General features: G+C 37.3%; 1 protein-coding gene across 5 annotated transcripts in view; it reads right to left on the bottom strand.

Annotated features, from left to right (window-relative positions):
• Positions 1-3,893: 3,893 nt before the first annotated feature.
• Positions 3,894-15,167, bottom strand: part of LOC126469990 (nascent polypeptide-associated complex subunit alpha-like) — a 34,568-nt gene continuing 23,294 nt past the window's right edge. For all 5 annotated transcript variants that reach the window (XM_050097441.1, XM_050097437.1, XM_050097438.1 and 2 more), the window contains exons 3-6: positions 11,006-11,125; positions 7,447-7,542; positions 4,812-4,973; positions 3,894-4,652 (exon numbers count right to left, since the gene is read on the bottom strand). In XM_050097441.1, the coding sequence (XP_049953398.1) occupies positions 4,638-4,652; positions 4,812-4,973; positions 7,447-7,542; positions 11,006-11,125 (393 nt within the window). In that variant the 3' untranslated portion in view covers positions 3,894-4,637. The remainder of the gene's footprint in view (positions 4,653-4,811; positions 4,974-7,446; positions 7,543-11,005; positions 11,126-15,167) is intronic.

Raw genomic sequence — 15,167 nt, 5'->3', positions numbered from 1 at the left:
TTAACATCTCATTGGTTAAGTGGCTGATGGAAAATCACTTACCAGCAGGGTATCAGCGCAATGAATAAAGCATTGGAGACTGCTCTGAAAGTCGTCATTAGCACAGCACATCATCCCCGGTGCAGAAGAGATGTGCTGTCCTTCTGCCCACACCCTACATATGCTAATGAGAATGGGAATGGGGGGAGAAATAACCAATGCAAAAGAAGAAAGAAATTTAGAAAGAGTTGGAGCTATTGATGGACTGACTGCCATTTCATAAGTTCTAGTGCCACATCATTCAATAATTCACAGTGATTATCTGTGTATTTGGCTGTACAACTAGGCATCTCATTTGCTAAGCACTGAATGAATACAAATGTTAGTAAAATGGTAGTGTGACAAACTTCAAAATAATAATCCTGCATGTATGACTACTCTTTATTACAAAATTAAATGTTCAGTGCAATTAGATGCCAAAAAATGATTCCAGTGCTGTTTGTGAAGTGATGATGGTGAGATTATAACTTTATTCCTTGCTTAATGACATTAACTGATTGAGTAGTCTATGCTGCTAAGTAACAGAAAATTTTCAGTCTATAATCAACGCAATAATGTTCTGTAATGGAACTAGAGTTTCCATTACAATCCTGTGTTGTACTGAACCCACATCATTTCACCAACGAATCTCTCTTGTTTAAAACTAACTCTTCAAGATCGGTTTGTCAATAATTATTTTGACAAAATTCACATTTCTATAATGAATCCGTAATATTATGTAATTGGATAATTATTGAATCTGCTGCTTGGACTTCATCTACCTTCAATATTTCTGTTGACCAGTTTGGAGTGTACCTATCATCAGAGGCTATTAACCTAGCACTAACAAGTCTCGTTAGCTTTCATATTTATGGGGACACTGAACAGCAGCCTACTTATGAAGTTTTGATTTGTTTTAGGGTTGAAGTCCATTCCAAAATCATTCAATGTACTGGTCACATTATCTTTGTGTCACATGCAATATGGCCCAATGAAGTTCATTTTAAATGTGAATAAAGAAAGTGGGCAAAACAGTGTCTCAATGGAATGTAATTGGAGACATATCACACAATGTTGAGATGAAATTTGTACAGATAAATTCTGGTCAGTTGAAGATGTCCTACTATTACTGTCTTTTGGTGTAAAAATTTCTAAGCTTCATTTAAATTTTTAGGATTTGTGACAAAATTAGTAACTAAAAACCTTACTCAGTTACTTAAAGTAACTTACACTGAAACCATCACTCAGATGCACATGAAAAGTCCTCTCAGATATAATTTTTCATGGCAGACTACTAGACTATTCTCGTCCCTATACACAGAATACCTTCTTTTTGCTTCAATTCCAGTTATCTACTTTTATGTTAGACTTTCACTCTTACTGCCATTTCTGCTCCTCCTCATTACTTTTTGGTCTGAATTAGTCTACTATAATTATTCCACTATAAGAATTAGCTCTACTAATAGTAAATACATGCAGCATTATGCTTCAGTTGGTGTGTGTGTGTGTGTGTGTGTGTGTGTGTGTGTGTGTGTGTGTGTGTGTGTATGTGTGTGTGTTTAGCTAATTTGTATAAGCAGTTGATCAGTGTGTGTGTGTGTGTGTGTGTGTGTGTGTGTGTGTGTGTGTGTGTGTGTGGTGTGTGTGTGGTGTGTGTGTGTTTAGCTAATTTGTATAAGCAGTTGGTCAGATCACGTCAAAAAAGTGGTATCCACAACTTTAAAATGTACTTCATTTCTACACGCATCAGACATTGATGAACATATTACAAACCTCTGTGAATCAATATGGTAGTATTAAAAATAGCCACAAGTGGGAACATTCATTGTTTCACTCTATAACAACTACAACAGCCAAATCTTACATTTTGCTAAGGTACAAATTCAGTTACAGAAATTAAATACAAGGCTAACCAGTTTATGCTGTTAACCTCTCGTATGTGGAGTAAGAGGTGCATTTTACAGCATTATCATCACACACAGTATTCACATACAAGTAAACATTTATGGTAAACACGAGAAATAAAGGATGGCAGTTGAAATGCAATTTTGTAGGATATTTTGAAAAAGTTTTTATGCCAATGGTTCACAGCAGGAGATCACATTGCAGGAAGGCATACATATGTGACAACAAGACAATTTGTGATCCAGAACACACACAAAACATACTACACTGTGTCAAATACCTTAAATATATAAGATGAAGCTATGAGAATATTTTCAACAGGGAAATACTACAGAAAATGTTTAGGAGCAGTGAAGGACCTAATCGGTGAAGAATGATAAATCCTGATGATGGGGGGTGAGGTGAGGCAATATGACCTCCTTAAAGAATATGACACTACAGCAAAAATAAAAGGATTAAGAAGGTTGGCCAAGTAATGAGATCATAAGAAGCTGATACATCAAGACGGTGGTGGTGGAATCCCATTCAGACGGCTGAGAAGGAGATCATTAAATGAGAGCTCACTTAGCTTGTAACTGCTATTTTGTTTTTGATGATGATAGTAGTAGTAGTAACAATAACAACAGAGTACACTAGAGAGAGAGAGAGAGAGAGAGAGAGAGAGAGAGAGAGAGAGAGAGAGAGTAAACATCTCTCACTTTCAAACTCTCAATCACTATGTGCTAAAAGTTCTCACTCTAAATCAACTTTTGGATGTATCAGTATTTGAAAGCAACCCAACCATCACAAGCTGAAGGTTGGTTTGGGCATCACAACTTTTTAGAAGACATGGCACTTTGCCTTAGTCCGAGTTGAGAGCAGCCCCAATGAGGGAGACCTACCATTGAAAACAGAATCACAATTGCAATGCATCTTACCATTTTCACTTGCACTAAGAACTATTAGATATAAAATTCACACCATGTTCCATATAATAAACCTGTATAATAGATTGGGAACTGAACCTGGAACACTTCTGATGTGAATGATACCCTTTTTATGAACTACCTAGATTGCTCTATGATGGACTATATACATGTCTACCCCAGGATTAGCAGAAGACAGTCTAAATAAACCCATGTACATACATACATAAAATTCAAGTTTGCTATGATTATTTCTGGAAATGGTGACTTGTTCACTGTTCCCATATGAAAACAACAGACAACAGTTTTCACTGTTTGACCACAAATGAAAAACAAGGTGTGACAGTACTTTTTGATTCAATGACAGGTGCAGTGGGTATCAGTTATCTCCTGTGTGTTGCTGTTACTAATACTGCCTATTTTTCGAACTCTAAGCTGACTCAGGCCAACAGTTTAGTTTTCCTATCTACCACTGGTACTTATTGTCACTAGTTCTAATGGGTCATTTACAGTGTTTTAATAAACTGGAACCATTTTCTAAACATCCATCACTATGCTGTCAAAAACTTTTCTGCTGTAGGGCTATTCCACTATAACCCCCCCCCCCCCCCCCCCCAATGTAGTCTTGTAATTCCATATTTTGTGTCACTACTCTGTCAAAATCACGTAAGTAACAATGCTGGATGTCCAAAGTACAGAGATCTAAAAGTAATCTACATGGAGATAAGCTATCAGAAGACACTGTGTCAAATACACCCCAAAATGGATCATCATCGCGTATTGAACACTTGAAATATTAAACAGTTCTTAATTATCTGCGTGTAAAGAAAGAATGCTCAAATATTTTGCAAATTAAATATTATAAGCACTGCAGATTATGTTGTTTTTCCATGTCCTATATTGGGAGCTCCATCTCTGTTAGAAATTGAAAGATAACAGCAACATCCATATGCGAGAACTTTTATAACAAAATAATACTTCTTACTTCACAAAGCACATATTTATAAATTTCATCCACAACACAGCAGTCAAAATGAGGTCAAAGTAATGACGCACTCTGAGAAATCATGTAAATATTAACAGTTTTTATTTCATAAAACGTACAAAGTGGCACAGAGGAAAAAACAACAATGTAGCCAATTTCTGGCTTCAAATCGTAAGTACTGAAAACAAAACACACACACACACACACACACACACACACACACACACACACACCTAGCTTTTGAGTCCTAAGGCAAGAGCTGATTCACAATGTACAAAGATTCACTGTAATAACTTTGTTTGTTTACCTACACAAACATTTATAGATGGCTTTCTATTACAGTACACCTGACAGAACTGTGGAACACATTGTACTCAAATAGAATAACTATTTCTTTTTCTGACGTAAGATATCTTGCAACATGGAACGAAAACATAAACACAGATAAAATAAGCAGAATCAGAAATGAGCAAAGAACACATGGGGGTGGGTGTGCATAGTTTAATGCATGTAATGTGATTCACAACCATTAAGTATTTAAAGACCAAATTATGATTAGAACTAAGAGGTATCATGGATCCAAAGTATTTGTATATTTTTCCTTCAAAATCAATGCTCACTGAATAAGGGACCCCCAAAAATGATTTAAAACACATAGTGTGTTCCACTCAGCATAGAAGTTAATGAGTAAAAGTCAACAGAAGTGTCTTCTTAAACAGATATGACCACGTACACAGTGACATCATTGACTCCACACACCCTGATGATAAAAGGCTACTGTGCATCCGAATTACACACACCACAGAATCAAGAAACCCTGATTATCACATTGTCAGTTCCTGCAACAATAAAGAATACCAAATAATAATTTTCAAAAGAATATTTGTTAGTTTTATTACCAAACTTTGTCCAAGTTCTTTAAATCTGAACATATGAACTAATTCAATAGCTATTCCAGTGATATATCATCACACATATTACATAAATAAAATACTCACCATAATGGCATTGACAATATCATTGCGATTATTTTTCAATGCTTTTATGGCTTTTCCTCTGCTGACATTTGCTTGAGACATAACAAGTTCAACATCTTTCTCTTCAACACCTGAGTCATCAATTTCTTCCTCCTCACTCTCTTCTTGAATTGGTGGAACAATCTGAAAAATATGAAACAAAAATTAGCCTATATAACAGTCCTAAAAAGTTATTCACCAATTTTCATAATCATATTCCTAGTAACTACTTCATTCTACATTTAAAAAAAAGACGCCATGAAGGAACCACAAAAAATGAGATGGAAAACTTACGGTAAAACAAGTGATTACCATTTCAGAAAGAGTGGGATGATTTATTCAAGAGAAAGAGCTTCACCACTGACCAAGTAAATAATGCACTGGTCCACATCTGACCCTTAAGTAAGCAGTTGTTTGGCTTGGCACTGATTGATAGATTTGTTGGATGTCCTCATGAGGGATATCGTGCCAAATTGTCCAACTGCCATGTTAGATTGTCTAAATCCCAAGGTGACTGGAGAGCCATACCAATAAAGCTCCAAACATTCTCAATTGGGGAGAGATCTGGCATCCTTTCTGGTCAACATAGAGTTTGCAACCATGATGACAATCAGTAGGAACTCTTGCTAGGTGTAGGCTAGTATTATCTTGCTAAAATGTAAGCCCAGAATGGCTTGCCATGAAGGGCAACAAAATAAGGCTTAAAATATCAACAGCATACCACTGTGTTGTACGTGGTCCTGCTATGAAAAGAAATGGCCGTATGGGTGCAACAGTAAGGTTGGCACACCACTGCTGACTGGGGCACCTCCAGACATGTCTTTGCTGGACATTGGGGCTCAATTCAAAGTGGGACTTATCATTGAGAACAATTCTGTACCAGTCAGAGAGATTCCAGGCAACAAAGTGAGCATGTGGTGAAAGAGAACAAACTACGACTGGCCGGTGGCTGGCCCCTACCACTCAACTTGCTGAAAATGTGATCAAAGTAATTTTAATCTGAGTACAGTTTGTTGCCTGCTTAGCCCACGACCATGTAGCACGTCAAAAGCACTATAAGCACAATTCACAATTACATAAAAAATTGGAGTATTGTTTGAAAACATTATATGGATCTGAAGGCTAGTAATTTATTAAGGAATTATTTCAATTTCTGCATTAGACTAGAAAAATACAACACACAAAAAGTGAAATTGTGGCTAAAACTGTTTCTATTTGGATCTAATTTCCTCATCAGGCTCCCCATCTTGATGTTACTTACATATTGCCACAAACTGAAGATAAAGTTCATTTTTATTTATGAAATTCTGTCACAACTGCCTACTTTGGTCATTCTACTTAGCAAACTGAGCTGCCTCATAGCTGCCTAAGAAAGCATCCTTACAACTTTTTCTTGAATATGTCCAGCTTATTTAAACAGATGTGCAACTGTGGACTGTGTTTTTGTAATGTGATGAGCATCTGTGCCCATGGCCTTTTGCACACGGTACTTTATGTTTTTAAACATTTTAGTTACGACAAACCTTTCATAATTTGCTGACTTATGAACATGATAACATAGCATGAGAATCAACGTAAAACGAACATGTTTCACAACACAAAGATTTTTAAGACCTGAAGGTGACAGTGAAGTCTGTTGAAACTGATTGTTTTAAATAAAGGAACATTTTATGCAATCTAGGCTATTGAGTGGTGTTTCCCCCTCCCCCCCCCCCCCCCAGCACGTAAAACAGATCCCTCCTTCAGCACCCTCAAAATGAGAAAATCCACTTCACAGCACTAGCAGTTGAATGCATATAAACCCAAGCGGCATGCGTATAAATGTTCACAGCACCTGGGAGACTGTGTAGCAGGAGAGAGAACCATGCCCACAGCACTGAAAGGGGTAATAATACTAAGCATATGATAAATAACACTTCATATCCCAACTCTAATGAATTTTATGGGGTCCTCTGTTCAAGCAGCACATTTCAATGCCACTTCACCATACACAGAAACAAGCTGTTACATAATAGGGAGTTGAAAGGTCACTTCTGTCAGTCAAATTTATGCAGAAATAAGTTACAGCTCTTTAGATGAGTGAAACATCAATAATTTCAAATTGTCCAATCAACGTAACAGATTTCCAATCTTTAAAACACTATTGTAATAAATCAACTGGAATCAATCTTTACAGCCCAGGGCATATTCTTACTCCTTTTTACACCCCCCCCCCAAAGCTCACTAATTTTGTTCTGATTAAAAACTCCTGACACACACACACACACACACACACACACACACACACACACACACACACACACACACCTGGGAATAGCCCACAGATTAGTTTACTCCATAAGTTGCTAACCCTGAGATGCACTTCCAGATGAAATTCTGTCCCATTCCACATGTATTTTCATGGTAGACTAACTTTCTTTCTGTTCACAATGTGATCATTTTGCAGAATTTGCAAAACAATAACACGTAAAGAAGATGAGTAATAGTTAAGGACTCATGTTTTCTCTAAAAAACTAAGAAGTTAACTATTGGGTGTGATAACTTCCATAGCAAATAATGATTACATACCGTGTACATTATATGTTTTTCAAATTATTATTAAAGGTACTGCACTTACTTTTGCATTTGTGCTTGCTTCTGCAGCAGTAGACACTTCAGCTGTTTTGAATTTCTCTGCTGCTGCCATTTGTGCCTGCTGGCTCAGGTCTTCTATCTGGAATGGTAATATTAAGAATTATTCTTACAATCAACAACATAGTGAATGCATATTCCTGTTACTGCGTGAATTATCTCCAGAACTTCCTACAAAACAATTTCCGATTTTCCTTTCTGTGGATCACTGACAGCTTGTCATCGATCCACTCACTATCAATACTTATTGTCACTGATTCTTACTTGTTAAGTAACTACCACTCTGTTGGAATATTTTCTGTTCATTTTTTCATATGGATTTCAGTCTTCAATACCTTGTCATTATTTAGGACTGACAAAACCTAACACATGAACTTTCACATTTAACCTCTTTACTTTCCAAGAAGAAACATTTATTCAAAACAGACTCATCTGAACTATTATTTAATTGCTCGTACAAGTATTAGTATCAGGATTGCCAAAGGTTTCCCCAAGTGGAATTCTCTGATATTTCCCTCATTTCCAGACAAATTTTAGCATTGTTCCCCGACAAATTTTGAGATCTCACGGGTAAGTTAGGTTGTAAGTTGACAATCTGTTTTTGCAGCTACAGTATAAGAAACAAGAGTGCAAACAAGGAAATATTAAAAAACACTTCCAAGCAGATGGCATTTCCTGACATGAGCAAAAATCTTAAGTAGTAACATGAACATCTTTTGTAATGAATTGTTTTTAGATGGAGAAGTAAGCCAAATGGTATTGTGTTTCATTAAGACAAATGATATTTTATTTCAATAAAACGAAACTATTTTTTGGAAATGCTGACCAGACACAGAAATGAAATGAATGAATAAAACAAAACACATTTATGACAAAAATACACATTTCCTTGGAGTTTCAAGACAGTTTTAAAATACCTTCACTGATTTCAGAATCTCAGAAACAAGTAGGCCTCTTGAAAGAAGTGTAAAAGGTGTGGAAGAATTGTGTAAACCAACACTGTAGGTGACTGCCAGTGGGTTATTACCCACTGTGTTATATCTATTATTTTACAAGTATTGTGTGATTTTTCTTTCAAGAAATATGATGCCAGTGACAGTGACTCACAATTTTCTTCTTCTTCTTGTCCATACTTTCTAACATATAAACTACCGTATTTACTCGAATCTAAGCCGCACTTTTTTTCCGGTTTTTGTAATCGAGTGCAAAGCAAGCGGAAGTTCTGCAAAATGTTGGTAGGTGCCGCCACAACTAACTTCTGCCATCGAATATATGTAGCGCTACACTAAAAAAAAAAAAAAAAAAAAAAAAAAAAGTGGAAGACGATCTTTTTTCTCAACCCCGAGTTTCGACCACTGCATTTTCATACATTATCCAACGAAGTAAATACAAATTCCGTATTGTCCATCTTCAAATGTAGCAGCATTTCAATGTACTACGAAAATCAGACTGGCAAGACTGTTTGGGATGTTTGTCAATATGGCCAATTCTACATTCTGAATTTTTTGCTACCTGTGAGAAGAGATGGTTGCTAATAGGAACTTCTATGAATTGCGAATCACATGCATATTCTCGTCACCATAAGAATAATATGAATATATACATTTTGTCATGTATTGTTTCGTGTTTGCTGCTATATCATTCAAATCCTGTCTGCCTAATAAACTACGAAACTAGAGTGAGACAACAGCAAACGCGCAAGAATATACATATCATGTCATGTTTATATTCGTATTATTCTTATGCCTAATAGTGATACAGTCAGAAATGAAGCACGGCAATTGACTAAATTTTTATATCTAAGATGACTAATTTCTGTGCAAAATGTAATGTATTAAAGAGGCGCCTGCAAAGATTTTCAAACAGAGAAAAATTTTCCCTAAACTCTCATTCAGAACATCATTATCACACGCAGTCTATTATTTGGTGCTTGTTGATCATTATCAAAAAAAAGCAGCAGTGTAAGTAACAACAAATAGCAGTCTCTTGCCATTGTTTCGCCAATGAGATGATTCCTCTCTTTTTAAAAAAAAAAAAAATTTTATAAGCGGTCGTAGCACGCACAAAAGCAAGCCATGCCGCGAGCGGTGACAGGCCGTCGCCCGTAAACACTCATTATCAGAATGCTACAAACAATGAATGACACAGTACAGTAATGCATTTTCACCTTAGAGTGACGTAAACAAAGAGAACGGCACTTATGAGATCAAAGAAAAATAAGCAATCAATTCTAACCAGACGAAGCACGTGAAAAAGGAAGGGTACCCGTATAAATACGGACAGGGCGCCTAACGCATAGCAATGGCTACCTGGTAAAACTTAACTGCTAAGCTTACGACTCGAACCAAACCACTGTAGCTGTATCGTCATTCATTCAAGCTAAATTGTATCTCATATTACAATGGACCAACTTTGTTTCGATTTGGAGGTGCGATCTGAAACTTTTCTCTCCCCTTGAATTTCGAGTCTCAAATTTCAGGTGCGGCTTAGATTCGGGAAAATTTTTTTTCCTTGACTTCGAGTCTCATTTTTCAGGTGCGGCTTAGATTCGAGTGCAGCTTAGATTCGAGTGAATACGGTATTTTTGAAGTGTAAAAATGTACTACAACAAATGAAATGTATATAGAATGCCACACTGTACAATGTACTTGCAGTGAGACAGTCACAATTCTCAAAATCCATCGCTCGTGGCCTCTGGGCTGCTGAGGATCATCTAAGTCCTGGGTACATGGATAAACCATGAAAATCCGCAGCATTACGCCACACACAAAAACACCCACCTGAGGGCAGATCGGTGAGACTAGATCCAATGGACAGGGCCTGCATGTTACAAATACCATCAGAAATGACCTGCGGTTTTGGCCCGTTGTGGAAATTCAACTGTGTGGCCAGCTATTCATGAGCCACGGACAGTATGTGGATGAGGTGAGACCATGATGATCAATCCGTGCAATGGATAGGTTGTTCAATTATTTTGAGAATCAGTAATAATGAGGATAGGTAGCAACTCACCCCGAAGATGATTTCTAAGCTGCAGAGAGCCACATAGAAGAGACAAACACACTCTGACAACTAAATTTTCAGCCATAGCTTTTGTCAGGAAACAAGAGCAGACACACACATTCACACAATCACTCAGACAAAACTCACGCACACGACTGCTGTCTCTGAGCACTGTGTCTACAGTTTCTGAGGATCAGATCCAAACAAACCAATCCTCATGCCTCCCTGCCTCTCATAGGCAGCTGCTACGCTAGTGGCAAGATGTGGTGGCAGCATTGACTGCTAGCTGAAGGGAGTGGTAGGGAGGGGAGAAGCAGCAAGAATGAGGGGGTAGGGAAGTGGTGTACATACTTAGCAGCACCAAGCCAGCATGATGCCTCAAACAAACCATTTCATTTACTAAGACAAAAACTAGATTTTCCGGTGGTTTTCAAATTTCCCAAATGTGTTTGAAATTCCCTGATATTCCCCGATTTCCAGAACCCGTGGCAACTGAATTACATTATATTATAAAAATTCAAACACAGTTTCAAAATATTTACCTTTGCTTCACCAAAAACAATGTATGTATCAGATGCTGGATTTTTATACACATCTGGTTTGTTTATAATGAACAGTATATTTTTCGATTTTCTTACTGTAACTCTATTGACACCTTGCACCTGAAACAGAATTATATGAATTAATGAACACCAAACCACCTTTGCATATTTTTGTAATTTCATCATATTTAAGAGCCTCCACAAGAAATGTCTACACAATGACTTTCTTGCAAAATGTGTAACCAATATTCTTAAGTTAATGATAGTAAATTCAACAACTATTCACAAACTGGTACACTAAAAGTAAGACTGCTACAATTACATGAACTAATTAACATGTTCCACACCATACACCTACAGAAACTTGTTCACTGGAAAAAAAAAGTATTTTATTTAATAAAATTGCAGCCAAATAGCCATATACACGCACCTCTCTCTACTTCTACCTTTATGAATAAATGGCAAAGATCTGTACTGATTCAGTCGAATAGTAGGCACAAGACCTCTAGAATAAAAAAAAAAAACAGCAAGAATATTAACAAGGGAACAGCTCACAGACAGCTTACACATGTATCCAAGGTATTGATAATAGTGTAGTCATGGTATTCATAACGCTATTTAAGAAGAAAAATGTTGGTTTATATTTTATCTTTCACACACTATTAGTATTTCATAGTGTGCGAAATTAGGTCACACACTTCTCTAGAAGGAAAGTCAATAACAAATTCATACAAAAATTTATGGGAATTGATTGATAACTTCTTATAAACATTTCGAACGTTCTTCACAACTGCCTAGCAAAACTTAGAACCTTGAGTTGCATCTATTTCCCTCCCCACATATCTAAGCACAGGAAAAATTAGTGTTTTGCAATAAATGCAAAATAGATGCCAATTCTGTCCCTAAATGTGAAAAAACAGAATTACTTAACAGACACAATTTCATAGTGAATTGTATCCAAATGAACTATTTTATCAGAGATAGTTTGAAATAGTTTTATTTTCTGCATACAAATATCTAAAATGTAACCAATTTTCAGTTACTGCTATCATACATCATGTGGCGAAACCCAATTTGGAAAGATAATGTGTACAAGAAACCATTTGCAAAATAAAATGTGCATGAATGCAATGTATCAATGTGCTTATGCTCTTTTGCTGTGACAACTGTGGGTGGTTGGATGGTTCATTTAAAATACACACCTTGTAATGCAATGTAGTGCTCAACCATGGAACTTAGCATTTTACAACAAAGAAATGCATATGTTTGTTAGCTAGCTAAGTTCAAAAATTTGTATAATGCACACAGTCTAATGTGGAAAATTAGATGACAGATATTTTGACCTTTAGTTGCTTCAAATACTGCTAGAGGTCTGGACTGAACTACATCATTAACAACACTCCACCATCCTCAACAAGCAATTGCATGGTAACTGTTCCTGAATCCTTTGTATTGTGTGTTGTTCTTTCTTATTTTGAAATGAGTAAAGTGACTAAGCCTGGCCCATCACAGATTTTGAGGGCGACCCTTACAACACCAGAAGAGATCGGTGATCCCCGAGTCAGTTCTGCTTTCGCAGAACCCAAGTGTAGGCTGCTACCCTGCAAGAGGGAGGCAGGACTTGTTTCCTTGCACTACTACTCCCCTCCGACAGTCAGAATTTTAATTTGTTTACATCTATCTAATCTAATTTGTTTACATCTATACAGTGTACACACACTGCACTAAAGTGACTGGAAAACAAAATGTTATGTTTCTCGACTGCGCCAATATTCTTTCCCTGACATTAAAATAGAGTTACTATCTGTAGCATCGTCAAGCATGGGTCACAAAGCAACAAATTCCCACAAAATGTAACATTTAATATTCTGCAGATTTTGGAATCATGCAATTGGGCAGGAAAAGGCAAGTAATGCCCAGAAACATCTTCAATAAGAGACACATTCAAGCTCACTCGTAGGAAACCACTACTCTTTTCAATAGAACAATCATTTGTTGAAAGCCTAAATACAGCCAAATAAAGAAATCTACCAGTCAAAAAGTTCCCAATCAGTACGAAAAAACCACCAACAGTGAATTTCAAAGAACGAAGGCTTAGTTGTCTTCCCTCACACAAATGTGACAATCTTTTAAATGTGTGCATCTAATCATTTAAAAAAAAATTAAACATGTGATTTTCGACCAATACACAAGCGAATTTTGCAAAAAAATAGATGCTACATTTTCTAGTCCACACAAAAAACTAAGGACGACTTATCACCAACAAGACAGATCAGGTGGTGGGACTAATTTAAGACACAGTGTAAGGAAAATCAAAGCTGAGGATGAGATAAAAGTTTATCATTTAGTTTGTGAGTGACTATGGGAAAAGAGCAGAGGCCTACTTACACAGTAAAATTTGACCTTAAAGTGATCAGCTATGCAAAGGAACACAGAAAGTGGGAAGCTGGATGTAGATTTCATGTTAATGAAAAAAAAGTTGGTCGGTGGTGAGCAACTGAAGAGGAACTCTTAAACAGTTCATAAAATCAGTGTTAATTTCAGGGGCAAAAGTGAAAATATACAGATGAGGAAATAATACACTCAATTTTGTAGCTCGAAACAGGAAGTGTGGATATTTCATTACAACTGAAATGCTTCAGTTTGAAGATTGCAAAATAATTTGTATAAAAATTTAAAGTTTCATACAGGTTGGTTCTTGTGTTTTACACAACAAAATAATCTGTTTGTCCAGAGCTACAATGGGTAAAAACTGCCTCAAACTTATGGAAACAGTGCTGTAACTATCTATTACATGTGTGCACCGCTTTACAGTATGTTCTCTGCCACTAGAGGCTACCCCGTCTGCTAATATGACAGCAGTTGTAAGCGCAGTCTGCCGACTGCTCCCCTGCTGGAACTGATGTCTATATTGGGCGGAGCACTAGGCTCTGCTAATTGTATTGCACCTTGTCTTCCACATGTATGTACTGTTTGAGCAATAAATTAGTGTTCTCGGATTAGAACAGTTTTTTAGTGATGAGTATTGCATTCGTCTCAATGTGTTCCACTTCAGTCATTGGTCCTTTGGGTTTTAATTTCCATGGAGCCAGTGTTTAAATCTCTTTTCAGGCAACAGCACGCCCTGACAGTTACTATTTCTAGTTTAATGACTACACTGGCACAACCTGCAGCCCTGCCAACAACATATGCTCCACCATTCCCTGCATACGACGACTCGCAGGACGGGGATTCTTACGAAAAACACCTGCGGCAACATTTCCAGGCATTTGGAGTAACAGACGTAAACTTGTCCAAGCCCCTTTTCTTGTTGTCTCGTGGGCATCAGTAGTTGTCAGCTCAACCCCTCAACACCTTACGAGAACCTTCAAGTCTTTCTTTTGATCAGACGTGTGAGTTATCTTCCACCTACCATTGTAAATGTAGTCGCATTATTGCGGCTAGTGGAATTTGACTGCTGCCAAAAGCAACCAAAACAGCCATACAGGGCATGGGCAGCAGAACTACGTGGACTTAGCCACTGTTGTAATTTTGTGGCAAAACGTCTTTAAAGAATCGTGTGCAGCCAAATGGTTCATGATGCAATCAAACGTTTTTCTCCCGATGGAGGAGTTCAAAAGTGAGCTCTACAGTGTGAAAAACCCTAAGTTTACAAAGTATTGAAAATAGTTCAGTCGTCTGAAGTTTCACGAGCTGCAGTTTGTCCAATAGAAGCCTGGTCCAAAGTTTCAGAATCAGTTCCTCTCACTCCTCCCAGCCTTCTTGCAGTTCGCAGGGAATGTAGACACTACTGCAGCAGTCCAGCAGACGTCCCAGTATCATATACATATAGTCTGGCCCATGAACTATGGCAGTTCACACAGGTTGACAAACGGATGGTGACTGCATTGTTCCTGGTTCAAAAGCGACAGTTGTGGTATGCACACACACATCCATTGCTTCGCTTACCACCCCCATCAGCCACAACAACCCGCAACAAATGGAATAAAAATTCGCTAAATAACTCACTATGATCATGTGTAATGCTAGCATGGGCACAATATTCACAGCATAGAGCTCAGAGCACTACTGAACACTCATTGGCTGTCAGAGACTGTGACACAGGTATGCAGAATGAACCTGAACTTGACCGCCATCATTTGCGACTCCAAATATAATTATT

The sequence above is a fragment of the Schistocerca serialis genome, chromosome 3 (genome assembly GCF_023864345.2).
Source record: "Schistocerca serialis cubense isolate TAMUIC-IGC-003099 chromosome 3, iqSchSeri2.2, whole genome shotgun sequence".
NCBI classification, from domain to species: domain Eukaryota; kingdom Metazoa; phylum Arthropoda; class Insecta; order Orthoptera; family Acrididae; genus Schistocerca; species Schistocerca serialis.
This window is presented reverse-complemented; position numbering and strand designations above follow the sequence as displayed.